At 38.5% G+C, this 27,380-nt stretch overlaps 2 protein-coding genes across 2 annotated transcripts; one reads left to right on the plus strand and one right to left on the minus strand.

Moving 5' to 3' along the window:
• Nucleotides 1–27,237, minus strand: LOC134811112 (uncharacterized). The gene is made up of 38 exons (XM_063817842.1): nt 26,998–27,237; nt 26,689–26,823; nt 26,297–26,461; nt 25,859–26,135; nt 25,599–25,718; nt 25,240–25,406; nt 24,892–25,000; nt 24,537–24,682; nt 24,223–24,323; nt 23,854–24,021; nt 21,780–21,972; nt 21,342–21,560; nt 21,158–21,232; nt 20,682–20,929; nt 18,755–18,983; nt 18,355–18,582; nt 18,106–18,220; nt 17,348–17,571; nt 16,974–17,171; nt 16,746–16,869; nt 16,414–16,586; nt 16,174–16,258; nt 15,609–15,964; nt 15,231–15,402; nt 14,573–14,662; nt 14,310–14,434; nt 14,030–14,199; nt 13,669–13,872; nt 3,663–3,757; nt 3,299–3,434; nt 2,909–3,092; nt 2,342–2,711; nt 1,941–2,199; nt 1,556–1,732; nt 1,075–1,397; nt 717–885; nt 390–596; nt 1–140 (listed from the first exon to the last, which is right to left on the minus strand). Exons 1-32 carry the CDS (start codon nt 27,136–27,138, stop codon nt 2,652–2,654), a joined length of 5,232 nt encoding a protein of 1,743 aa, XP_063673912.1. The 5' UTR covers nt 27,139–27,237; the 3' UTR covers nt 1–140; nt 390–596; nt 717–885; nt 1,075–1,397; nt 1,556–1,732; nt 1,941–2,199; nt 2,342–2,651.
• LOC134811968 (death-associated protein kinase 3-like) lies at nt 4,936–13,413 on the plus strand. Its single transcript, XM_063819136.1, has 5 exons — nt 4,936–5,886; nt 7,546–7,620; nt 8,338–8,516; nt 12,537–12,714; nt 12,862–13,413. Exons 1-5 carry the CDS (start codon nt 4,936–4,938, stop codon nt 13,411–13,413), a joined length of 1,935 nt encoding a protein of 644 aa, XP_063675206.1.
• Nucleotides 27,238–27,380: the final 143 nt, after the last annotated feature.

Raw genomic sequence — 27,380 nt, forward strand, 5'->3', positions numbered from 1 at the left:
CTCTAACAGTAAGCTGATGTAAGCTGCTTGCACGGCTTGATACAAGGCTGACTCGATCTCTCTGTCTGACTTCTGACTTGAACCAGCTTTTTTACGCTTCTCAATTATACGTAGTTTCAAGCTTAATCTTGTCTTGTCGTCTGCGAATACAGAACAGATTAATTAATATAGATACGGAGGTCATGTGAATCCACGATCACACCTACCTATGTATAAGATATGCACGAGTAAGACTGAGGGAGGAATTTTACTGGAAATATGACCATCTATTACCAGTATTACAATTAAATACAAAATCAATTGTTTACAGACTACTGACCAGTCTATCCATTATTATTCCATTTAAAGATTGGTCTAGCTAGCGAACAAACATTTCAGTAGGTCTGTACCTTGTTTAAGAGAAGGTTTGATATCCTCGTTTTGTCTAGCAGATGGTGGCTCGTACCCTCCCTGCTCAAACACAGGGGACCTGTGGTTAAACCATCTCTTGTTGAAATCAACAGGCTGGTTATCTGGACCTACTATGGTAATGTTAACGAGGAGCAGGCTTTGGAAGAGAGGATCTTTGTGCATGTGACTTCTTCCTGTGTATCTACCTGCGGGGTCAGTAATTAACATAATAACTCATATCATTCAGCAGTGATAGATTTCAATCACAGTTATGTGAATGGAATGTGAACTGAAAAGTAAACTTGAAAATGGAATGTAATAATTACCATCGTGATGACCAGCTCTATTTCCGATAAGTTTTATCAGCAGTTTTATGAACACCTCGTGATCGCGTGTGTTCTCAACCTCCCCTGTTTTCTCATTAGAAAAATGTATTCTCTTGTCGTTGTTAGAATCGTATCGTGGACAGAACAGATCTTGTTGCTGAACTAAGTGCTGAGGAGGAAACATCAGTCTTGTGAGAAGGGTGAAATATTTCACGCTAGTTCCTTTCTTATGTTATCTGGAGTCCCGACTCAAACTCAGGAAGCAAAGGTAGTATCTTTTAAAATGGAATATAACAGAATCGTGCAACTTATACTACGTGACTTACTCTATAGTTAAAATACAATTATTGAAACTAACCTGATCGAGGTAGAACCAGAAGTGAGGTAAAAAATCGTAAACATAAGGAGGAATCTTAATGTACATGGTCTTGTACAGCTTGCAGTTCTTGTTGCTCAGGAAGGACACCTCCTCAGCGGTAAGTTTAGCCTGACTGTTCCTGTTGAGTCTGTGAGCTATGTCCTCTAACTTTGCCTCCTCCAGCTTCTGTTGAACAAAGTGGTCGAAGGAGCTCTGTTTGTCTGGATCTGGAGGCTGTAAGCCGCGTACGTCTATACAAAGCTTCTTTGATTTTACTCCAGGTTTGTTTGAAGCTTCAGGAAGTTGGAAGTAGAATGTAGATCCTGAAGTTGAAGGCATAAGATATGTCAGCGGTATCGGTATTTCAAGCTGTTAATCAAAAACAACAAAGGCCAGAATAGAAGATATTATTCATACCCTGGATAGATCAAAAATGTATCACCAAATAAAATCAACAAGGACAATTAACAAGGTCCCTTACTGTCGTCCTTAGCAGCATCCTGTCGGTAAAAGTAGACGAACTCATCAGCATTATCACACTTGAAGTTGAAGAGAGACTCCTTAATGTCCCTCAATCCCTCGTGTTCGTCCTTATCCCAGAGTTGTACCTCTATGGTGTGCACCACGCCACATACGTACGTGTTATTGTACCCTTCACCTGGAACAGCGTATCATATCAGTCACGTGATGTATTGTGACTAGTGTAGGGTTAAATAATTATTCAGTATTGTACTCCTTAATATCGAGAGGTATTATTGTCATTTAAAATGATCGTCAAATAGTCAACAAAACAGTACAATCTGATATCCACATCATATTATTATTATCTTATAGTTACACATTATATTATTATCTTATTAACAAACCGTGAGGTTGAGGCGTGTGATCATGAAGGAGCTCTTTAGGACAAAGTTTACTCTCAACAATCTCATGCAACAGGAACTCTTGGTTCTGTATCTTGTTGAGGTGTACAATAGTAGATACTATCTTGTTAAGCAGGGTGTGGTCTATCAGCTCCTCGTATCCTGTATCTGAAGTTTGGAATGCTACTTGCAAGTGGGTGTACGTAACTTGGATTACTATCCAGAACTTGGAGCATGGTCTCATAGTGCTCTCTGTTGATAGCTGAAAATAGGATATTTTATTGGGACAAAATGTGGACCACATTCGTGATGGCTATTTTAAACGGAATTGTTAGAGGTCCTCTGCCAGAACATGCTACACTGAAATGTTTGGGTTTGATATGAGTTGAAGAGTAAACACTAACCGGGATATCATCGGGGAAGGAGGAGGATGATGATCTGTTATGAGAAGGTCTGGATCCCATACTACTAATACTGCTCTGAGCAGATAATATCTCCCTTCCATACATGCTATCTCTCTCCTCATTCTCGACATCCAGCGAGTAAAAGAAGAAGTTATCTATCCGACACAAACTAAAGGGTTCACGCTCCCAAGCGAGCTGAATTTTAGCCAGGAGCTCGTCGTGTCTCATTTTCTCGCCATGTCTCTGTTTGTCTCCATCTCCTCGGGCTCGTTCGTCCTTGACTACCCAAGTGTCCACGTAACAGAGATCTTCAGTGTGCGCACAGCAGTTCCGGGATGTTTCCGGGGCACGCTTTGCAGTGGTCTAGTACCTGGGTGTATCTGTTTAGAAGTAGAATAGATGGATGGTTTAAAAGCTAGCAGGATCCATTTAGGGGTCATGCTATGGAGAATATTTTTACTTGCTAGGAATTTGATTTTATTGAATAAATTTTCCGAAACTAGGCAGTCAAAACTCTCAAGAAATAGGTTCTTGCTAAAAAGACAAAGATTAAAGATGAAACCAAACCTGTTTAAGAAGGTCAAGAGTAACGGGTGACTTTCTGCGGAGATTAGTAATGAACTGATCATCAATCAGCCACTTCACATCCTCATACATGTCCTCCAGAATACTCCGTCTGATTATTGGATCTGAGATCGCTATGGAACGAATAAGACTTGGAGAGGACGCTGATGATGTCGGCAGCTGGTCCCTGAAAACGAACCGGTTGTTATCATGACGTTATGATGATCATTCAGTTTTAAGAATATTCGAAATGATAGCAAGAAAAAGATGTGCGAGTTGTCTTCAATATGGTCCTTAGATATAATTTTCCTAATTCAGAAACGTACGGGAAAATCGGAGACCCCACTTTGAATTTTGAAGCTTTTTATTATACGTAAATATAAAAATCTTTACCTGAATCTCTGCTTAACTTTATTCTTGTCATTCGCAAAAAATTCGTTGGGACCCTCGTCTGTATCGTCAGGGTTAGAGAGAACGACCTCTTTAGCAGAGTAGGAGGGCTCCAGAGGGACACTGCTTCCAGCTGTTCCTGCAAGGACATTAGATGTTAGATGTTAAATGTTATATGTTACATTGTTACCTGTGTTAGGATTTGCATTCCTTGTTTTTCATCCGCACATAATTATGTACTCGGTATTTTCATCTTTGTTAGTTGGACAAGATTTTAGTTGAACGAGATTTTTGGGAAAAGTATGAAAATAGCTCTCATTAAAGATGCGACATAAGGAAATAGAGAAGACAATCGCAATTCAAATACCTTTCTTTTCGGCTGTTTTGGAAGAATGTTCAGATTTTTTGTAAGACTCTTTTCTCCGGTGAGGTCTGGAGTTGATGAATGAGTGGGTTGGAGACCTGAGGTAACCATCATGTGTTAATCTCAATTCTATAGTCATTTTTAAAAAAATGTAAACAACAAACTTTAAATTTAGTAATCATTCCATTGAATATTTCCATTCACAATTTGCCGATCATTAATCCCCAGCCTTTTTCCGTATTTTTTGTTTATTACCAGCTGCCCTAATTCTTCTCTGAGATGGACATTATTTGTAGAGTCTTTATGATATAATGGTACTCAATGATTTAATAATTTAACTGATATGAGTATCTGAACAATTGTAATGATATGAAAGTTGTATAATTTTGGTAAGCCATGACCAGTGGGTTTGTAAACAAGCTCCCAGAAGTAAAGGCTCAGGTGACCGTCTGATTATGAGAACTTTCAACTTACAGACATTCATGAATTCATGATACAACAAAATGCCAGAAATAAATTCTCATCGGAGATGATTATGAAATGAAATGAAATGAAATGAGGTATTTATATCCCGCTCATATGATTAACCAACAACACAAGGAAGGTGGTTAACCATGTCAGAGCGGCTGACTGTGAGTGATGTGAGCAAATGTGTAAAAATGAACAAGAGTATAACTCAATATTAGTATAAGACCAAGACAAAATTAAAACATCTTTTATTTTAAACCACACTAAACTAAAAACAAGCAGAGACCATACAATACATGTAGGTATAATAAAGGTTAGTACAGTGACAAAGAAAGGTAGAGAACTTAGACATAAAATGGAGTGCGGTAAGAAATAAAAGCCAAGGTGTCTTGCAAAATGAAGACAAATGGAAAAAAAAATCAAAACTGATTATATAAATGGTTCTTTAACATTCGCTTGAAGCAGTTGGTATCAGTAATACATCTCAACATCAGTGGAAGAGAGTTCCATGCAATCGGTGCATGGCTTGAGAAACGTCTGTAAGTCAACTTTGGACTTAGTATAACAGAGTACGGTAACAGTCTGATATGAATTTTTCTAGTATAATGAGGGTCACGTGATCAACTATCCAGTCTACTTCTTGTCTAGCGTGGGTCACGTGACCCAATGATTGGAATTTTCTTGTCTGGTGTGGTCACCTGAGCTAGTTATGCGAGACTGGGAGGGTCGAGACAGATCCCACGCGTCTGATCTCATGTCATCTGATATGCGCGATATTCGTCACAGAATGTAAATTTACCAACAAGCAATGGGAGTCGGGTCCCTTAACATTCCCACCAAACCTAAACAGTATAAAGTTCAACTCCTATTTTCAAAACATTATCATAGTTCACCATCTCAAGTCAACTCCTTTACGAAAACAACTTCTATACTCCAACTGAAAATGAAGAACATCGGAACTGCTCCTGAATTTGTCCTGAAGTACAAGCTGATCAATCAACTCGGAGTAGGAGGTTACGGAGAAGTCTTCCTATGCCAGGAGAGAACAACCAAACAACTTCTAGCAGTAAAGATAATGGATGATTGGAGATGCAACAACAAAACCTGGTGTCCGAAGAGGAAGGAGTGGCTACCTAACGAGTTGGTACTCTGGGAGTCCCTCTCTCACCCCAACATTGTAAACCTACTGGACGTCTACCGAGACTCCAAGCAGAATACCTGGTACCTTGTTATGGAGTACAATCCCGGATTTGTTGATCTTTTTGATCACGTGGACAAAAACAGATCCCTACCCTCCAAAGAAAGTGCTAACATCATCCGACAGCTGGTCAACGTTGTGTACTACCTCACTCTCCAGAACATCGACCATCGGGATCTCAAGGACGAGAACATTCTCTTCAACCCTGTGACCAAACAGATCAAAGTGATAGACTTTGGGTCCTCTGGCAAACTTTCCCCTGATCCTTACTCAGCTTTTCGTGGTACAGATGTCTACATACCTCCTGAATATTTCCTGACTGGAAAATACCATTCTTTTCAAGCTTCCGTTTGGGCTATTGGTTGCATTTCATTCGTCCTTCTCAACGGAGACTGTCCTTTCAACTCCAGACAAGAAGTACAGGAGTTCAAGAATGTGGAACAACTAAACCCGACCTACTCCAACCGGACACTGAGACTCAACTTCATCAGGAGCTGTCTGAACCCCAACCCTGATAACAGAATTCTGTTGTCCGACCTTCTTCGACACCCTTGGCTTAGAGTTTGAACTGCATTTTTTGTGGTGAATTATTTTGTACATTATTTATGTTAAATTTGATTTTCAACAATATAAAATTTGTTTACCTCATTTCATCGAAACCTCTGTGAGCAACGATCATAATTTAACATACATATATTTTGAGTCCGAATGTTTGTAAAGTTTTAACGTTTAAAATCGATATACAATAATACCCCGATTTACTGCAAATCCCAGTTTACACCCCCACATCAATATCATAAAAAATATGTCGTATATTATTGGGGGGGGGCCAACCATATTAAAGTATATTAAAATGTAGGATTTTTCCCGATTTTGACCCGGGGATATACTTTAATATACTTTAATATACTTTAATATACTTTAATATATCCCTATCTCCTTGGAGGCCTACATCAAAAATTGTTGCCCAAAATAAGCTTGAAATGCAATTCTTAATCGATTCCAAAAAGTTCTTGAAAAAAAATTGAAAACTGATGGAGTTATTTCAATTTTAATGAAGCCATTTTGGCTAGTATTCCGAACCGAGATATTATGTGCAATTTTCCCAATTTTGTTCATGGAGGTCTTTTTACTTAGTATCCACTATATTCAACAAACACTGAGTTATATCTTTCACATAGAATTAGTCTCATTAAAAAATATTGAAATTTTATCGAATTTGGGCAAAAGCGAATTTGGGCAAAAGCGTATGCCCAAATATGGGCATATTTTTTAAAGCTCATAGCTCAGCCAATTTTTGACCAATCTGGATGGAAATTCATGTACTAGTCCTAAAACAGGCTTATCTTGCGAATCTGAGTGAAAAATATAGTTCATCATGTAAATCTTAACGAAGAATATAAATCTTCTAATTGTAGGTATATTAAAGTATATTAAAATGTAGGATTTTTTCCGATTTTGACCCGGGGATATACTTTAATATACTTTAATATGGTTGGCCCCCCCCCCATTATTATATCTGGGTGAAATATGTCGTGGTTTTTATCACCCGATTAGGGCATTTTTGGGCCCCACAATGATCCAAAGTGGCAAAGCCCGATCCAGGGGGCTACAGGCGAGTCCTAGGAAAATTTATTGAAAAAATGCTTAACTATTTTGATATAATTTTGCAAACACAAGGATGTTTTTATATTAATCCCCCTTCAGATATGTCAGATTCTCGTTGATCAGATTGCATATGCGGAAAAGTTTTTCATGTCATGTTTTGCCTGTTCTGTTTTGCCTGTCATGTTTTTCATGTCATGTTTTGCCTGTGAGATGCAGGTAAAAATATTCGTGAACTTTCTCAGATATTTGTAAATCATGACAAGATGTCATGATTTCGGATGTCATGATTTCGGATGTCGTTAAAATATCAAAATATTGCGCAAAATTTGTTCGAAAAAAAAAGGAATTTCGTAATCAATTATTTTTGAAATTAAATTAGTTTGTAACAACATTTAACAATTATAATTTGGATATGTCGTGGTTTTCCCTCGAAATATGTCGTATAGTTATATGCGAAATATGTAATGATATTGACCTGGATTTACACCGAGGATGTGTTTATGTCATGATTTGTAAATTAAGGTAAGGTTACTCAGTTGATTAAGATTATTATGGATTTTCTTACTATTTTTAAAATTCAGTAGATTTTTATCATCTCAAGTTATGTTTCAGTTAAGAAAGGATTTGGTGGATCAACTGATGGGTGTGAAGTTCCAGGGATCTCTGCTATTGGACAGCAGTATTAAGGTCAGTGCTCTCGAGATGGCTATGGAATAAATGTTTCCTGATTACTCTACATTATATTGAGAGATATGCATATTGACAAAGCTACATTTACCTTGAAATCAAAATCAACTGAAGTTATAATTTAAACTGAAATTGAATTCAAAACTGAAATTTTATTGGAATTAGATTGCAACATGGTGCTATTTTGATCTGATAATGGAACTTAGAAACGAGATATTTAACGCTTTGTTCAGGTAACAATCTATGATGTATTATTTTCTGGTTTCATATTGGAGGCCGTAAACAAACCTATTCCTATTAGTGTAGGAATGCCTCAGTTAATTTCTAACAGAGTACGGTAACAGTCTGATGAGAATTTTTCTAGTATAATGAGGGTCACATGATCAACTATCCAGTCTACTTCTTGTCTAGCGAGGGTCGCGTGACCCAAGGAATACAAGGAATACAAGGAATACAAGGAATACAAATTTAAAATCTTGAGCTACAATAGTAACTGTTAAGATAATAACAATATCATAAGATTTGAATTTATTATATTAATATAACTTAACTAAAGTGAAAAATAAAGATTTGACATAAAATATTTTGTTTTCAGTCGCCTTGGTAATGCTGTAATGCTTGAGCCAGGTCACTTTGCAGTTTGCACTCGTCGTTGCGCGAAAAGAAACAAAAGCGGGTACAGTGATTTTCAGTGTTCACTGTTCATGTACTGGCCAGAGAGTCAACAAATTTCTTGCGGTTGTTAAAACACGTAGTGGCAAACCTAGCAACGACTCTCGTGAGGTGGACTTGACTTTCGTTCGTGATAAGTTCAATGATTTCACTGTTGTTGCTGATGAATTTGAGGACGTTTGCTCCAGGGATGACATTGTGAACAGAATAAGATGTCGCAGACGGTTTGATTGGATTTGATATGAGTGACTGGATCTTGTCTAGGACTTTTCGCCTCGATGCAGCGTTAAGATCACAATGGTTAAGGAAGTGGTCTTCATTCTCAATAATACCAGAACCTAAGACTATATTGCACCAGGAGCATATTCGCTCGTCACGTGGAGTTTGATTATATCGGCCAAGTTCAATTTCGAGTCGATGTGCACTGATCCGCAGTCTTGTGATATTAGCACGGTCTGCATATTTAATGACACTATCTAGGTAATACTCTTTGTTAAATTTGGATTTTAGGTCACGATAGAATTCTAATTTCCGAGAAGTGTTGATACAGGACCCCCAATATTCTCTAAAGTTACATTTCAAAGTTTTAGTAATGACGTGTGGTGTGAATATTTTACTCCCGATGGGTTGTGTTGATTGAGGAGGAATTCGTTTCTTGAAACCGTTGTGAATAAGAAAGTCCTCTTTTGGTGGTTTTGCGATACTCGGGTTTCTTTCGAAAAGTAACTTGGAGTGATTGTTTTTGAGTGTGCGGTAGGCTGTGACATGATCGGTAGAGAAACATGGGTCTAGCGCGAGGACAGGCTCCAAACCCCTGTACCAGTCCAATTTCATGTTCATCTGTTCTTTGAAAGCTAAGGAGACAAGGGAGTTATCTTTGAGATTTTTCAAACGTTGGCTATATTTGAGAGTGAGGTTAATACATTCATAGATTAATGGGTAGCGGCCTGACTCACCCCAGACGCCTGCGTTGCTGGCTTTACGATTTACCCCCAGTGACCATTTAAGAAAGTGAAGGTGAACTTTTTCGCTGTTCAGAAGGCTAATTTTCTTGAGGATACTAGTTTGAAATTTTGTTTTTGTGTCGGCATCCATATTGAGATCGACTTGTTTTGTTATGTGTTTTATGATAGCCATGTTAGGTGTGTAAATAGGCGCTCCGTAAAGAACGATAGGTTTAATAAGACCATCAAAGAGTGTTGTTAGAGAGCGGAATGATAATTTGGATTTGTTTACTGAGCTTTTCATGGCATAAAGTGCACGCATGGCTTTCTTTTTGAGCTCAGTTCGGGCATTTGTGAATGTGCCGGATTTGTGTATTTCGATTCCTAGATAGCAGTATGACTCGACTTCTTCTAACAAGTGATCACCAATTTTGAGGGGAACCGGCTGATAAGTATCAAAACGGGCATTAAATTTCATGAGTTTAGTTTTATCTGCATTAATTTCGACGCCCCATTCCAAGCAGAAATTGTTCAAAGCATCGAGTTGCTTTTGGAGGGTTTTGGGGTCCAGTGCCAAGAGTATCAGATCATCTGCCCATAGTAAGTGACTGATAAGTTGGTTCATTAGTTTCGGACAGTTATCATATTCTAGTCGAGGGGAAAGATCTCTGATGTATATCTTAAATAGATCAGGGGAAAGTGGATGACCCTGTTCAGTTCCTTTATTGATATCAAATTTTTCGCTGACAAATCCAGATAGTTTTATCTGGCCAGTGGAATTTTTATACATATGTTTAAGAACATTAAATGTTTTGCCAGTGATACCTAGTTTAGCTAATTTTAAGAAAAGAGCTTCACGGCAAACAGAGTCGAAGGCCTTCCGGAAGTCCACAAAAACAGCAAAGACGGGAACCTTGAGCTTTTTGTATTTAGACGTAATGGTGTTGAGTGTGAGTATGTGGTCATATGTTTGAGCTCCTTTAGCGAAGCCAAGTTGATTTATGGGGTCCGGGTTGTATTCATTTTTGAACTTGATTATCCTGTTTAACATGATGGTCGAAAATAGTTTTCCGATTGTACTACTCACAGCAACTGCTCTGTAATTGTCTGGATTATCTTTGTCGCCTTTTTTGTGTAGGGGTGTAATAATGCTGTTGTTCCATGGGTAAGTTCCAGTGTCCAAACAGCGGTTAAAGACTTTGCAAAGGAGTTGTGTGTTTGTTGTGGACAAGGTCTTCAGTATTTCATTACATATCATATCCTCCGAGGAACTTTTGCCGTTTTTGAGTGAAGAGATCGCAGTAGATATTTCGTCCACAGAGATCTGGCCATTGAGTATTGATTGTGCAGGGGATGGTTGGAAATTATTGTTAATAGCCTCTGCATTTTGAAGCATTTCTTCCTTATTCTCTACAGTTATGGTGCTATGTGCATTGGCATAAAGTTTACCAAAGAATTTTTGAAAGTTGTCCATGTCATGGCAATCAAATTTGTCAACTCTTCCTTTAAATTTTTTCAGTTTTTTGAATTGTTTCCAGTTAAGAATTTTACCAGATTCAATATCTGTATTCAATTTGTCAAGATATTTGTTTTTTGTACGGTCAATTAAACTTTTGTACGTATTTTTTACTTGGTAAAAATTTTTTCGAAGATAATCGCTATTGGGGAAATCAGAAACAATTTGAGCTGCACGAGTACAAGATATTTTAGCTTCTCTGGTGGCTTGTGTGAACCAGGGTTGTTTATTTATTGATCCCTTTTTGGTTATTTTGGGATGTTTGGTCTTTTGGAGACATTTGTCTGCTATTTTGTTCAAGTGTACTGTGATATCTTCGTTTAATTTGTATGTACCTAGGAGATCTTCGGGATAATCTGTTTCTAAGAGGCTTTTGGAACATTCTTCCACAAGTGGGTCCATCATTGTATCCCGTAAGCTTGAAAGGCTGTCAGGAGTTATTTTGTAACGAAGTGGGGCTCGAGCGTAAGTTTCATGGAGTGCCTTTGTGTTTACAAGAGTGTTGGAAGGAGAGAAGTTGAGTGCCAGGAGTAGTGGTTTATGATCAGAAAAGCAAGTGAACGGCTGGATTGTCATATGACTTAGATACTTACTGCAGTTTGGTGATATAATAAAGTAGTCAACAACGCTGGCACCGCTGGTCTGAATACAAGTGAAGTCACCATATGAGTCTCCTAAAGTTCTCCCATTGAGAATATGGAGTTCATTATTGACAAGCATTTCTAGAAAGGGTCTTTTGTAATTGTTCGACTTTTTGTCCTTTGAGTTCCTGGTTGGAAGTTCTTGTGGGGTGTAGTCTTCTGGCAGGGGAATGAAGCTCTCGTAGCCACATTTGTCCTCTTTGATAAAGTCAATGTCATGGCCGATACGAGAGTTGAAGTCACCACAAGTAATGACATCACCTTTACTTAAAAGAACATTGAGAAATTGGTCCAGTTCACGGATGGTGTCAAAGCCCGAAATATTTGAGTTTTTAGAGGAAGTGTTAGCTGGCTTAATGTATGAGTTAACAATGAATATATCATTATCTACGCCAAAGTAATTTTTGTCAAGTTTACAGGCAACAACATCTTCAATTGTGGATTTTTCAAGTTTAACGCCTTTGGATATTTCGTTTTGGACCATTATGCATACGCCACCATGTTTTTTGTCCCGGCGGGTTTTATTGAAGGACCTGTAACCCGAGTGTTTGACAGGTTGTCTTATTTCTTGAAGGCAGACAATAGGAAACTTGTCAAAGACGGCACAAAATTGAGGGTCATCAAACTTAGAGCCAAAAGTTGTATTTGTTGATTGGATGTTCCAGCTTATAATTTTGGATTGTAAATTCATAGTATTTTTTCAAGAGGTTGGGTTGGTGGTCATGATTTGAAGACTAAAATTTAGACTGGAAGCTCAAACTCCCTGAAGATCTTGTCGAGGGTGTCTCTCATGGTGTTGGTGATTGCATGCATTCCTCTTTCTGATAGATGGAGATTATCGCGGAAGTACATCAAGTTCTGCTTAGAAGTGGACTGAGTGTTAATGAAGAACTTATCATTTCTCTGAAGGAGTTTTGATTGGAGTTTTCTTGTCTGTGTGTGGTCACCTGACCTAGTTATGCGAGACTGGGAGGGTCGAGACAGATCCCACGGGTCTGATCTCATGTCATCTGATATGCGTGATATTCGTCACAGAATGTAAATACCAACAAGCAATGGGAATTGGGAGTCGGGGCCCCTTAACATTCCCACCAAACCTAAACAGTATAAAGTTCAACTCCTATTTTCAAAACATTATCATAGTTCACCATCTCAAGTCAACTCCTTTACGAAAACAACTTCTATACTCCAACTGGAAATGAAGAACATCGGAACTGCTCCTGAATTTGTCCTGAAGTACAAACTGATAAAACAACTCGGAGTAGGAGGTTACGGAGAAGTCTTCCTATGCCAGGAGAGAACAACCAAACAACTTCTAGCAGTAAAGATAATGGATGATTGGAGATGCAACAACAAAACCTGGTGTCCGAAGAGGAAGGAGTGGCTACCTAACGAGTTGGTACGCTGAGAGTCCCTCTCTCATCCCAACATTGTAAACCTACTGGACGTCTACCGAGACTCCAAGCAGAATACCTGGTACCTTGTTATGGAGTACAATTCCGGATTTGTTGATCTTTTCGACCACGTGGACAAAAACAGATCCCTACCCTCCAAAGAAAGTGCTAACATCATCCGACAGCTGGTCAACGTTGTGTACTACCTCACTCTCCAGAACATCGACCATCGGGATCTCAAGGACGAGAATATTCTCTACAACCCTGTGACCAAACAGATCAAAGTGATAGATTTTGGGTCCTCTGGCAAACTTTCCCCTGATCATTACTCAGCTTTCCGTGGTACAGATGTCTACATACCTCCTGAATATTTTCTGACTGGAAAATATCATTCTTTTCAAGCTTCCGTTTGGGCCATTGGTTGCATTTCATTCGTCCTTCTCAACGGAGACTGTCCTTTCAACTCCAGACAAGAAGTACAGGAGTTTAAGAATGTGGAACAACTAAACCCGACCTACTCCAACCGGACACTGAGACTCAACTTCATCAGGAGCTGTCTGAACCCCAACCCTGATAGCAGAATTCTGTTGTCCGACCTTCTTCGACACCCTTGGCTTAGAGTTTGAACTGCATTTTTTGTGGTGAATTATTTTGTACATTATTTATGTTAAATTTGATTTTCAACAATATAAAATTTGTTTACCTCATTTCATCGAAACCTCTGTGAGCAACGATCATAATTTGATAAAGTTAAGTTGTTGCAATGATAAATACAGCCATCATAACACGAATTAGCTTAAACAAAAACACAATTTCCGCCAAATAATTTCGCCATATAACTTCGCCATGACCTCTTTTTTAAACAAAAAGATGATCCTGACCTGTAAACGGGAGAAGAGTGAACGACTACAGGAAGAGTATAACAAGTGAACCACAGGTCAACATCTCTCTTCCTTTTCTCACTTCCCCCACTAACATCCATCACACATGTGGGAAGAGTTGTGACTGGAATCTTCTGTTCTTCGCTGAACGCTCGTTCACACGACATCTTCATGAAGAGAACCGGTTGTCGTTCTGTCGTGAAACTGGGGAGGTATTTTGTTAAAAGACGTTGGAATCAAACATGGGGCTGAATAGTGAATCGGTATGTTGAAAAAAGCATTATTATATAATTAATCAGTAGAATTAATGTGACTGCAGAGTTTGGGCGTTATTCGTTAAACCTGTCGTTATATTGCTAACCTGTCCATATTTTCAGGGTTGTCTCCAGACTTCATAACCAAGAAATGTTTGTTGTACTGGGAGATCCTGATGAACCTGGAATCTATAATCTCATCAAACTTGGCTTGTATTGAGCGGTGTTCCTCCACTTGTATAGAGTGTCCATGTTTGTCTTCTGTAGGTGGTAACTGCTGCAAAACGTTTAGAGGAAAATTAACCAAGTCAAGCAAATCTAGAAAATTCAAGTAATGAATACGGTTATGAGTGTCAAGTGTGGAACAAAAATGTCATAACCACATACCGGAGTGCTGGCGATAATGTTGATTACAGGTTGGTAATTGTGTTCTGACCCAGCTGAGAATGTTCTTTGCTCAATGAAGGAGACTCTCTTCTCAATTAACGGATCTTCGCTCTGTTCAACAGCCACTGAATGAATACTTAAAATATTGACTGATATACATAATAATATGATAACAGTAACTGGTACTATGACGGTATCACACTATCACAGTCGTTCCAACGACAAAGGGCAGATTGCAAAAAAGTGTCTGAACAGTTACTAACCATGTATGGATGGCATGTCTAGGGGAATATCTCCCGGAATAACCTCGTCACTCTCCTCTTTCATCCCGCCCGAACTTGTTATGGATGTCCCTGGGTTTATCAAGTGACTATCGGAATCAATACCATAAATACCTAATCCTTTAAGACAATATCTGCAATCAGTAACTACACATGATACGGACGTCAATGATTTAAAATCGAAGTTCTTGAACGGCTTAGTGGCTCAAACGGCTTAGTGGCTCAGTTGGTTAATCCGCCTGGTATTGCTGGAGGTACCAGGTTCGATTCCCGACTCTGTCACTAGCCGTGGGGTGAGCGTCGTCGACGCTCAGCTAAGGATCCTGAGTGGTCTATGCAGCCCCCCGGTCCACTCAGCCAAATACTCGGGAAATCGGGTGTGAGGGTTAAATGAGGAGCTGCCCATTGCAGCAAAGTTTCGGGCGAAGAAAGTATGGTACACACTACCTTAACCGTCACTGGCCTAATGTATAATTGAATCCTTCGGCTTCCTGTAATTGGCTGGTTACACACTTGTGTAACAATGTGGCTGTTGGAATGTCCGAAGTAAAATAAGTGTTGAGATAAAATAAAAATTTAAAAAAAAACAAAAAAAAAACAATTAGAAACGGAAAGAAACGTATTATACTATGTAGTTTACCAGTATCGTTGATTATAAACTGAGGCTCAGATTCAGACCCCCCACTAGATTGTGGGGCCCCTAAAAAGAAGTGAGGGTCTTTATCACTTCCACTGCCGCTGTAGCTGTCTTCATCTATATCTGCATTCTCTTCATGGCAATGGGCTGACATTGCTCGAATTGTGTCAGCGAACTGCAAGATATAAACGCTTATTATTCGCGATACGTTTCACATCCTGGGTGAATTATAAGATTCAGACTTTCAATTCAGATCTATGCAAAATATGTTTCACTGTTCGCACAGTGCATTTACTTCACATTGAACATGACCATCTCATTGAACATAAACATAAAATTTCAAGTAGGTTTTCAGGCCATATATAATGATGTGATTTGTACCTTTTTATCAGCTATAATAGGAGTAAGTTCAGTACTACTAGCGGACACAATCTCCGCACAGTAAGCATCAGAGGGGATGTTGTGAGACCCTGCAGGGAGTGGGGAGGAGACAACACTAGTCCACTGAGCCTCGTTCTGACAGGGAGTAGACAGATCATCCTCCTCCTCCTCCTCCTCCTCCTCTTCCTCCTCCTCACTGTCCATACTATCTGGCAGCGTGAAGTTAGCTGAGGTGTCCTCTTCTGCTATCATCTTGCTGGTGTCTTGTGTTGCTTCCACATCTGCGTTGTAGGATTCTGACGTCACGTCTCTGTCGCTGGAGTCAACACTTTGGTTTAGTGCTACTTGGATGTCAGCTGCGATTGTTTACCGGTTACTGTGCAAACTTACACTTATAATTATAATTGCTATATTATGCAGTATGCACTTATTATGCACAATAATTACTGGCTTGATGAATATTTAATGAAACACTGTCCCCAGTTTTACAATTCACAAGCTCTAGAAATACCAAAAATGTGTAAGAAGTAACAGTAATGTTAGAAGTAACAGTAAATGTACTAACATGGATTGTGGCAGCAAGTCAGTTGTCCAGAAACGTGGGAACAAACAGCACTCAGGTATTTAGCCAGGGGAATGTGCTTCCTTTCCTGAAAAGTTAAAATTTAGTGATATATCACAACTCAAGAAGTCTAGAATACGATGATATCGTGAAGAATGTATAAAGAATGAAACTCAAATTCAATAAATCGTGTCTCAAACTTTAAACAAAGAAATCCTCTCCGATAGAAGAATAAAAGCCCACCTTTTTAACGTGAAGGTCAAACAGCCGTGGTTTCTCAACAAGCATTATGGCAATATCAACACATGATTGTTTAAGAGGTGTATCACTTAATATAGCCTGATGTACTCCCAGTATATAACATTTCTCGTACGCTTTACAGATCTCACCGATGTGCTTAAACTTCAGCGCTTTTTCTGCAGTTAAAGTTATTAATTACTTATCAAAATGAAAGGTTATCAAATTTCGCAAAGAATGATTCCAGAAGCATGAAGAAGTTATGGAATAATTAGCGTAATATGGGTAATAATTCAATTTAAGGAACTTATACCCGGTATGATATTCCTTGAACTAACCTATGGACTGGGGGTTGTGTGTAGAAGTGCTCTCCTCTATTATCTGCATTATCAGGCTAGGACAGGCCACTTCTTCTACTTCTTCTGTCTTGTCAATGTAATTGTCACATGCGTACAGCTTCTCCTGCAGAACAGTTTTATCTCAATTTACTTTTAATTATAACATCATTTCTAACAGGTATGTATAATTCTTAAACTTTATCTACCGATTCTGTACAAAAACCGTACCAAGGAACAGCGCTGAGGGTTAGTGAAACTTCCGAGGAGTATCTTGTAAAGACAGTCGAACACTAGCACATCAATACGACCACTAGGAAACCAGGCTTGTAGCTGTGATTCTGTGAGATCTTCTGGGGGTTCGGGTATCAGAACAAACTGTAATCTCGTCTTATCATACGTCGGCTCCTTCTTTTCTGATTTGTGGAACTGAAAGGAAGTTGAGGCTTTGTTATTATCTAGTGATTTTTTAAATCAAAATAATCACAACTCGATAAAATTTCAATAAATTAAATTAACCCGATCAGACTAGCTAGTAGCTGAAGCATCGAGGAAAACGACCTATCACGACTTGGAATTTCACACAGACTATCAAAAACTCTTACTCTGACGAAGCACTTCCAGTGGACTTCAGGGATGTCTTCAGAGAACCAGACCTTCTCTCCCACGGGCTTCCTGCTTAGAACGTTTAGCCGAATCAACCTCAACTCATCCTGACATAAGTCTATGTTCCTGGAGTAATAAACCTCTAGAAGCTCGCACAGGCACCGGAGGAGGTAAATGTTGGGGGAGGTGGTGGAGTATACAGGATCAGGTTGTGGGTTTGATTCTGCGAGGTGATTTACGTATTAATGATTACGTATTAATGATTACGTATTATTGATACGTATTATTGATAAGTATAATTATTGATACGTATTTTTGATACGTATTTTTGATACGTATAATTATTGATACGTATTATTGCCACCCATGTGATTACGTATTATTGATTTACGTATTATTGATTTACGTATTATTGATTTACGTATTATTGATACGTATTATTGATACGAATTATTGATACGTATTATTGATACGAATTTTTACGGCCCCAACGTTAATGTGGCTCTTGCTATGTGTTGGTTCAGCCGAATTAATTATTATGTAATCAAGTTTATTTTTCTCGTTAGTTGTCATCCCGCCAAACATTAAGCAACTTATATACATTGTACATTGTACATTGTACATTGTACATTGTACATTGTACATTGTACAAATAACATCATGAATCCATGTGTTTATTTTGCTGCATAACTGCAATTTGACCGTATAGTATAGCAATTTAGATTAAATCCATATCATGTACAGACATGAAACAAACCTTGACTGGGGCCGGGAATGACAGATAGGAGTGGGAAGTTGAGGACGTTGAGATGAGATCTAGAGAGGAGGTTAGATACCAGAAAAAGATAGGGTAGACCAGGTGTAGATATGGGCTGCAATGAGTATTGGCTGGGTTATTAACAGGTGGGAGGCGATACTCCAGACTCCCTTCCTAAGATAACTTTTTCCCAATCATCCTAACCATGAATTATTATTTAAACCGATATTAACTCTACGAAACGCTAACCTCTTTGAATGACGTTGGTTTAGGACAAAACTGGCTGGAGAATTCAGGCTGGTGTCTGTCAGGTTGAGAGCAAAGCTTCTTGATGGTCGCGAATGTACACAAACTAGAGATGAGTTTAAAGTCCATGTCAAACAGTTGAGGAGGAATTTTCTGGAATTCCAGTCCATCCAAGTATGTCAAGTTTCCGGATTTGACTGATGACGTACCCCATTGAGGCTCGATCAATATCTGCGTAAATTAAATAAAATCAAATCAGAGTTAAAGGATGATGATCATATTTCTCTCGAAAAACAAAAGGAATTCATCAAACGCAAGTAAAGTTTCTTAAAAAGTGCAGTATGAAAAGCTCGTTTTAAAAAGTTAAAAATTCAATTTTCTTTGACTTTTCAGTAACGGATACCTCAGTTGTAAAGTTAGAAGATATCTTCCTCTGATCTCTCTTCTCTGATGACATGGTATCATCATCAACTTTTATCACATATTGCAGTAAACATGTAACTTCGCCCGATTCTCCATTGCATGGGTCCGGTGATCGTGATGACGTCAGAGAATTCATCTTCAACATCTGAAAGCAGGAGAATACTTTGCCACCAACGTTAAGAGGCCGAAACTCTTCTTGTAATCGCAATCTGTAAAGAGAATTTTAGGTGAAATAAATCTCAATCAACAAACTAAAAAATCTTAATTGAAAGAAAAAAACAATTATTGTTAATAGCAATTACTGATCAACCAATATAGCTAAAGAGAACAAGATTCGTATTATATTTAAACGTGGAAAATAATTATTTTAAAAGAAGAAAATAATTATCATACATTTTAATCTGAAACTAATGCTTATATTGCAAAAATATATGGGTATCTGCAAAATATGGGTATCTTCACTTTACTTATAATAATATATCGATTTTAAACATTAAATTTAAAGGTTTCGATAGAATATGACGGAAACAACTTTTTGAAGTATCATTGAAAATCAAATAAATATCAAATAACATAAATCATGTACAAAATAATTCATCACAAAAATGCAGTTCACATTCTAAGCCAAGGGTGTCGAAGAAGGTCAGACAGCATAATTCTGTGATCAGGGTTGGGGTTCAGACAGCTCCTGATAAAGTTGAGTCTCAGTGTCCGGTTGGAGTAGGTCGGGTTAAGTTGTTCCACATTTTTGAACTCCTGTACTGATTGCCTGGTCTGGAAAGGACAGTCCCCGTTTAGAAGGATAAAGGAGATGCAACCAATAGCCCAAACGGAAGCTTGAAAAGAATGGTATTTTCCGGTCAGGAAATATTCAGGAGGTATGTAGACATCTGTACCACGGAATGCTGAATAGGGATCTGGAGACAGTTCAGCAGAGGATCCAAAGTCTATCACTTTGATCTGTTTGGTGACGGGGTTGTAGAGAATGTTCTCGTCCTTGAGATCCCGATGGTCGATGTTCTGGAGAGTGAGGTAGTACACAACGTTGACCAGCTGTCGGATGATGTTAGCACTTTCTTTGGAGGGTAGGGATCTGTTTTTGTCCATGTGATCAAAAAGATCAACAAATCCGGGATTGTATTCCATAACAAGGTACCAGGTATTCTGCTTGGAGTCTCGGTAGACGTCCAGTAGGTTTACAATGTTGGGGTGAGAGAGGGACTCCCAGAGTACCAACTCGTTAGGTAGCCACTCCTTCCTCTTCGGACACCAGGTTTTGTTGTTGCATCTCCAATCATCCATTATCTTTACTGCTAGAAGTTGTTTGGTTGTTCTCTCCTGGCACAGGAAGACTTCTCCATAACCTCCTGCTCCGAGCTGATTGATCAGCTTGTACTTCTGGACAAATTCAGGAGCAGTTCCGATGTTCTTCATTTCCAGTTGGAGTATAGAAGTTGTTTTCGTAAAGGAGTTGACTTGAGATGGTGAACTATGATAATGTTTTGAAAATGGGAGTTGAACTTTATACTGTTTAGGTTTGGTGGGAATTTTAAGGGGCCCCGACTCCCATTGCTTGTTGGTATTTACATTCCGTGACGAATATCACGCATATCTGATGACATGAGATCAGACGCGTGGGATCTGTCTCGACCCTCCCAGTCTCGCATAACTAGGTCAGGTGACCACACACAGACAAGAAAACTCCAATCATTGGGTCACGTGACCCACGCTAGACAAGAAGTAGACTGGATAGTTGATCACGTGACCCTCACTATACTAGAAAAATTCTCATCAGACTGTTACCGTACTCTGTTAGAAATTAACTGAGGCATTCCTACACTAATAGGAATAGGTTTGTTTGCGGCCTCCAATATGAAACCAGAAAATAATACATTACAGATTGTTACCTGAACAAAGCGTTAAATATCTCGTTTCTAAGTTCCTTTATAAGATCATCAGAGCAACAGTTTATATCAGGACAAGTTTTCCAGTTGCAGACCAACTTGTGGAGGTACAGATCACCTCGCTTAGGACCGAGGTTTCCAGAAATCATATCGTCGATATTTTTTGGCATCTGTTGGCAGGCATACTCTGCTTTCAGGTTAAAGGGAATAAAATTACCGCCTCTTTTCTTGAGAGTTGTATCAAGACCAACCTGCGGTTTTCTTTATCAAACGTGGGTTTCTATCGTAACAATAAAATAACACCATGTTGCAATCTAATTCCAATAAAATTTCAGTTTTGAGATCAATTTCAGTTTAAATTATAACCTCAGTTGATTTTGATTTTAAGGTAAATGGAGCTTTGTCAATATGCATATCTCTCAATATAATATAGAGTAATCAGGACACATTTATTCCATAGCCATCTCGAGAGCACTGACCTTAATACTGCTGTCCAATAGCAGAGATCCCTGGAACTTCACACCCATCAGTTGATCCACCAAATCCTTTCTTAACTGAAACATAACTTGAGTGATAAAAATCTACTGAATTTTTTAAATAGTAAGAAAATTCATAATAATCTTAATCAACCGAGACCTTAATTTACATGACATAAACACAAACCTCCTGTTGCTCGATGAACGGAATGTCCCTGTGCATGGCAATGTAGATAGACATAGATGCACAAGATGTCAGAGACACTGTGACCCACACGAAGCTATTCTTAGGATCAGTACTGGACTTTGTCTCGTATAGTTTTATAAACACGTCTTTCTCTATCAAGATCCCTCCTTTACCACCTTTAGTAGCTGCTTTACACCACTTTACTAGTACGTCTAGTAGCTGAGAGGGGACATTAATAACACGTGATAGGACCCTAGTTAGGAGTAGTAGTATAGACGGTACTGCTAAATAGAATATCGGTTACTTACAGGGTGTTCCAAATGTAAATTGTTGACATTAATAAATAATTGAAACAATATTTCATGTTTGAAATATGCTTAATAGAATAAACGGCCCACAACAAAAACTAAACATCCTCAAACTTTCTCTCTAACTCACAAATCCATGCGATCGGCTGTATATTTGGAACTCCTTGTTTTGGTTTTTGTAGGATCGCGAAAGACCCGTCAAACATTTAGGGAGATTGAGGTCGAACTGTAGCCAACATTTGAGCTGGTAAACATCAAAGTGAGCGTCGATGAAGTCTTTCTCGGCCAGCAGGTGCAACCAAAACTTGTTGAAGCGGTTCATCCTGAATAATTTAGAGACGATTAAAATATGGGGGCTATCCAAGACTCCTATCATAATTTTAGCCCTGACTTATCATACTAAATGCTCAAGCTGAAAGATGACAGTTTTTCTGAGATTAAGTTAATAAGTAAGTTAATTAATTAGAATTGACAACTACACCATGCCATGGCAGAGTGCTTACAAGAGAGGTAGGAGCTGCTCTGACATTGTGTGGGCTCAGAGAATGCTAATATCTGTTGTGATGAGGAAGAAATGGACATTTAGCAAAATGGGTATTGATATGAGTAGAGCTTTTGATACCGTGAAAAGGGACACTATCATCAATGTTTTGAAGGATGCTGGTTGTTCGGAGGACGACATTCGCTTAGTTCAATACCTTCTATCGAATACTCTCCTTAGAGTTCGTGTTAACTCCTCACTGTCGGAAGAGTTTGAAAGTTTACTCGGAGCCTTTCAAGGTGACAGTTTATCTGGAAAGCTATTCACACTTATTCTTGCAGCAGCCTTACACCACCTCAGAGCTGTATCTGGGAGACCAAACCCACCAGTATCAGAACTAGGTTTTCCAACTGAGTGGGAATATTCAGACGATTGTGACTTTGCTGACGAGGACATCGAGAAACTGAGAATTTTCCTTCCTACAGTGAAGGAGATTCTCAAAGACTGGAACCTCCAAGTAAATGAAAGTAAAACTGAATTCAGTACCTTCTACCTGGCGAAAAAATCTGATAAAGACACAAACGGTCAGCCATTAGCTAATAACGAACCATGGCGAAGTAACAAGTCACTAGGTTCCTTACTCTGTACTGAGAAGGACATTCAAAGAAGGAGAATCCTAGCTGAGATTACTTTTAAGAACTTTGGAAAAGTATGGTTGTCCGGTAAGAAAATTTCCCTTGAAAGAAAGCTGAGGTTATATGATGCTCAAGTTGTATCTGTATTGATTTACAACTCAAATAGTTGGAGTCCTAAGAAAGCAACCATGGAGAAAATGGACACACTCCATCGTAGACACCTCAGGTCCATTTTAAACATCAAATGGCCTAAAGGTATGATAAGCAACAAAGCATTGTATGAAAGGTGCAAAGTTGAAAAGTTATCCAAGCGTATTGAACACCAGCGGTGGAAGATGTTTGGACACATTCTCAGGAGTATGGAGAACACCCCAGCCCAAACGGCTCTCTCTTTTGCTATTGAATCAGATAATTTATTCATTGGTAGATTGGGGAGACCTAGAATGAACTTGTTATCGGTTTTAAGAAGTGATTTAAGTAGTAGAAATTTGCAAATGGACAACTTGCATGAATTGAACGAAATTAGAGATATAGCTGCATGCAACAGATGTTGGGAAAATCTTTTTCAAGGGTACAGTTTACCGCATTAAGGTATTTTTAAGAATCATTTTTGTCGGTAAGATCCTGTTTTATAATAATAATAATAATAATAATAAGCCAGATTCAGCAATGGGTTCTTGCTGAATCACTGTATATTACACTCTGTGACTAGTCCCTTTGATCCATCTCTTGCCCTGCAAGCCCTGTTTCTTGTCTATACAGCATATAATTATCATGTATCACATTGTAGTATGTAATAAACATTTGTAGTAGTGTAGGATTGTTTGAATTTCTTTTTGCTATGTTTTATAATATTTATTTGTATAATTTGTGAGTGTTTCTCCCGCTTTTCTTCCCTTGCGCAGCAAGCCCTGTCTCTTGTAAAAACAACCTTGAAAGTTTTGTAGATACATATAGTTTCTACACCTTTATCCTCTGGTCCCTAGGGTCAGCTGATCCCGGGCCAGAGGAAAACTACCGACTGCCAAGGTCTGACGCCTAGGCAGTCGAGACCTCTTATTGAGACCCTTTATAATAATAAAACTTACTCTTGGTCGTTATGAGCAGATCCCATCCTTTCTATCTTGAATGGTTTCTGACTGGCTTGAGAGATGCTGAGCTTACTGAGGCTTGAGTACGCGTAGTTGTGCAGATCAAATATCCACCTCTTTTCGTAAGAATCGTCTTGATGTGGTTTCAGCTGTTCGACTACAAACCTGAACAAGACCAGAATTATGAGCGTTCTCCTAGATGGAATTACATTCCACTGAGCTGAATAACATCATTTAAATGTTTAAGTTTATGTGACGTAATTTGATCTAAATTGAAGATTTAGCAGACAAGTTTACTTTAAAATCAGCTGATTTCTAAGTAGATATTTTAATTAAAACCAATTGCTAGCTTCTTCAAAAGTTTACCGTTTAAAGTGGTCAAGAAGTTTGACATGTGTTCTGTGTTTCTCCTCCTCACCACACCTGCCATTAATAACTTCGTAATCTCCGTAACTGCACACTGTCACCTTCAAGTATTATATCCATGTTATGAGACAAGAACGATATAATAATATCTCCTTTATCATGATACGAGTTTAGATCCCAGTTGCACGTGATATAATGATAATAATAACAAGGTTAGCTGACTCCGGGCCAGAGGAAATTTACCTGTGATTAATTAAAAGAGTTTGATTAAAAACTCTTAGAGTTCGATTAGAAACTCTTCAATAAATCAGTACCTTAACTTTAGGCATCTTCTGAGCACTGTAAGGTTCAATGGGCAGGTCAGTAACAAGTTCGTAGGTGACATGTATACGTTTACGCCATGTGAGCGACATTGTTACTCCAAGAGTTGTGATTTCTGTTCCAGAAAAATCAGGTGCCACTGAAGAAGGGTGAGGTATAAGAATTCGGGACAAAGTTATCTTGATATCAAATATAAATATACTTTCATACCGAACTTTTAAATCAGTAATTAGTTAAAACAGGCATGATATTACAATTGCGATCGGTAGTAGAGACATTCCACATTAGATAGTAAAACTAAACGAGTGTCATGAGTCATGACTCGACGAAATGTCTAAAATCGCTTACATCCTTGAGATTGAATGTTCACATCACAAATCTTGAACCCTTCAAAGATCTTCTTTGTTATTGTCGATATAAGCGATGCTTGGATCGGAGTAGGAGACTCATCTATTTTCTGAAAGAATAAAAGTTGTTGTAAGGGTTTTATCAGTTCAGAAGCATTTTACAATGTTGTCAAATGTTGTCAAATGAAATATAAGAGACCTCCGAGATCGAGCGGCAATAACATCTGCTACAAAAAAAAACGTGCACCAAATTGTGTAAGGGACGTAAATCCCCGTTCTTTTTGCTACAGATACCCAAATTAAATAAAAGTTTTAAACTAGTCATGACGTGCTATTAATAGCAACAAACCGGTATGAGGCCCCTAGTGTCCGGAAGGTCCCGAAACAAGGACCACTGGAACACACTCTCCACCTTGATCCGGTGCTTCTTACGCCAGTTCCAGTACTGGCCTCCTGATGCTTCTGCTATAAACCTGAGCAACGAGATGTTGGGGATGTAGCCAAACCCGTAGTGTTCTGAGGATATCACGTGATCAATTAACATGATCTTTAAAATTAGATGGCATTCAAAAAGGCAAAAAGTGAAGTTAGATGGATTTTTAATTTATCAAATTTACAATATAGGACATGCTTTAGGAGGCAGGCAGCCGAAGTAGTTATTGAGTTGCATAGATAACGACAGATTTATCGGATTTTATAAGTTATTACCTGGATCGTAAGGCCCGACTCTGATAAAGGAACAAGAAGCGGAACGTTCGTGTAACTTCTGAATAATCTGTCTGGCTTGATGGGTTTCTCCTATAACCCCGTCCGTTATCATTATCATTACTGAAATTTAACATTGATTAAAAAGGTACTATCATGAAATACTGGACATGATAACTGATAAGGGTATTTATTTTAGTAAACGTATCTCTTTACTAATCGCGTTATTTTCACGGGGCTTGAAATTTTTCAACCTGACCCACCGTTTTTACAGTTATCATAATCAGAACACTCTCCCGGTGTAGTCTCCCTCCTCGACCTCTGTAGTTTCAGTATACACAACACTTCCCCTATCAGCCCATACAGACCGTACTTATCAGTTTTACCCCCACTGTGCTGCTCAGAGATGTTCCATCCTGCCTGATCAGACCTAGACTTGATGTAGTTGTGCATTTGTGAGCATCTGTTAGCCAGGAGGGTGGTTAGTTGTTCGCTGGTGTTTGGGCTTAGTGGGTAGCCTTGTATCAGCACAGATATAAACTGAGAATATAAGAGTGGAGTTAGAAATATTCTTTTGATCTAGAATTTCTGGATGTTTATGAGAAATGAAGTTTATGGCAAACCTCAGAAAGGAATAGGATAAACTATTTAACTTGTCAGATATGCCTGATTAAACCCCACTTTCAGCCAAGGGAACTCACCCTGTTTTTGAACTGTGGAGTGTATGCCAGTACAGTGAGAGTAACATCTAGTTTCAGCTCCCTGTCATCTCTCCAGGGGTGGATCTCTGGGTTACAGAGAGGCTTTATACACATCTTCAGTGCTTCATCTAGCTCTTCTATTATCACTTTCTTGTGGTCCATGTCCTGGGAACATGATCTTATTATTATTAAACAACTTCAAGATTAAACTGTAAAACTTTTGAAATTTTAGGTGAAAAAGATGTTGTTCTACATGATCGCACAAAATTTGTTAAAACATTAAAATAGGTTGTTAAGAATGTAAAAGTAGCCTCAATACTTAGCACTGATTTATAATAAGTATTGAGGCTGCTTTTAAATAATATTTAGGAAGGAAAACCAGAAGAACTTACCACAGTGAACATACTCGCACTCATATCCAGAACAATTACAACATTGTACATAGACCTCGTGAGTATCAGTTTACTGTTCTGTCCAACTACTGTCACTCCATTTGTTATGCAACCAATCCCTGAGTCAAGTGGTACCTGGAAACAATCCTTAGCATGCTTGTCAATCAAGAGGTCGAGAGATTTTATTTAGCAATATTGGCATCCAAACTTTAATGAAATCTTATATCGTAGGCACACATATCATAAAGTGAAACTTTTAAAATAAAGATTCCAGCAAATAAATTGCCATGCATAGCACAAATAACTTACCAAGACATTGCTATCTTTAGCTTTGAGTTGCGGAAGAAACCAAGTCAAGAGATGGTTGTACTTGATCTGATATCTGTCCGACAGATGCACGTGAACATCTTCACTTTTCGGTATATCATCTTCTACTACATCGTCGTTCATTTTCCAGAGTATTCCATAGTGTCACGGATATGCTTTATTCGCGTACATTTTTTCTTACATCTTTTTCAAGTTATATCATCCGAGTAGAACTAATACAACCTATTTCAAATCAGCAGTGGGTAAAAATTGCTTTGCTCAGCTTACGTCGAATCAGTGTAATGGTTAATATGGTAGGAATGTTCCTGCTTTTATTCAAAAAATTCCTTCTTAAAGACCCTTATTGGTAAATAATTAATCTTGCT

Source organism: Bolinopsis microptera, chromosome 2, assembly GCF_026151205.1.
Source record: "Bolinopsis microptera isolate Bmic1 chromosome 2, MBARI_Bmic_1.0, whole genome shotgun sequence".
In the NCBI taxonomy this organism is placed as follows: Eukaryota; Metazoa; Ctenophora; class Tentaculata; order Lobata; family Bolinopsidae; genus Bolinopsis; species Bolinopsis microptera.

Bases quoted from the DNA above. Each gene is read 5' to 3' on its own strand.
- LOC134811968 (XM_063819136.1), top strand. From the start codon at position 4,936: ATGGGAGTCGGGTCCCTTAACATTCCCACCAAACCTAAACAGTATAAA. The intron at 5,887-7,545 runs GTTTGAACTGCA...GTTATGTTTCAG, and splicing joins TTCGACACCCTTGGCTTAGA to TTAAGAAAGGATTTGGTGGA. The intron at 12,715-12,861 runs GTAAAGATAATG...GACTCCAAGCAG, and splicing joins CAACCAAACAACTTCTAGCA to AATACCTGGTACCTTGTTAT.
- LOC134811112 (XM_063817842.1), bottom strand. From the start codon at position 27,138: ATGAACGACGATGTAGTAGAAGATGATATACCGAAAAGTGAAGATGTT. The intron at 20,930-21,157 runs GTCAGTGCTCTC...AGAAAACCGCAG, and splicing joins TATTGGACAGCAGTATTAAG to GTTGGTCTTGATACAACTCT. The intron at 16,870-16,973 runs GTACGGTTTTTG...ACTGTTCTGCAG, and splicing joins ACCCTCAGCGCTGTTCCTTG to GAGAAGCTGTACGCATGTGA.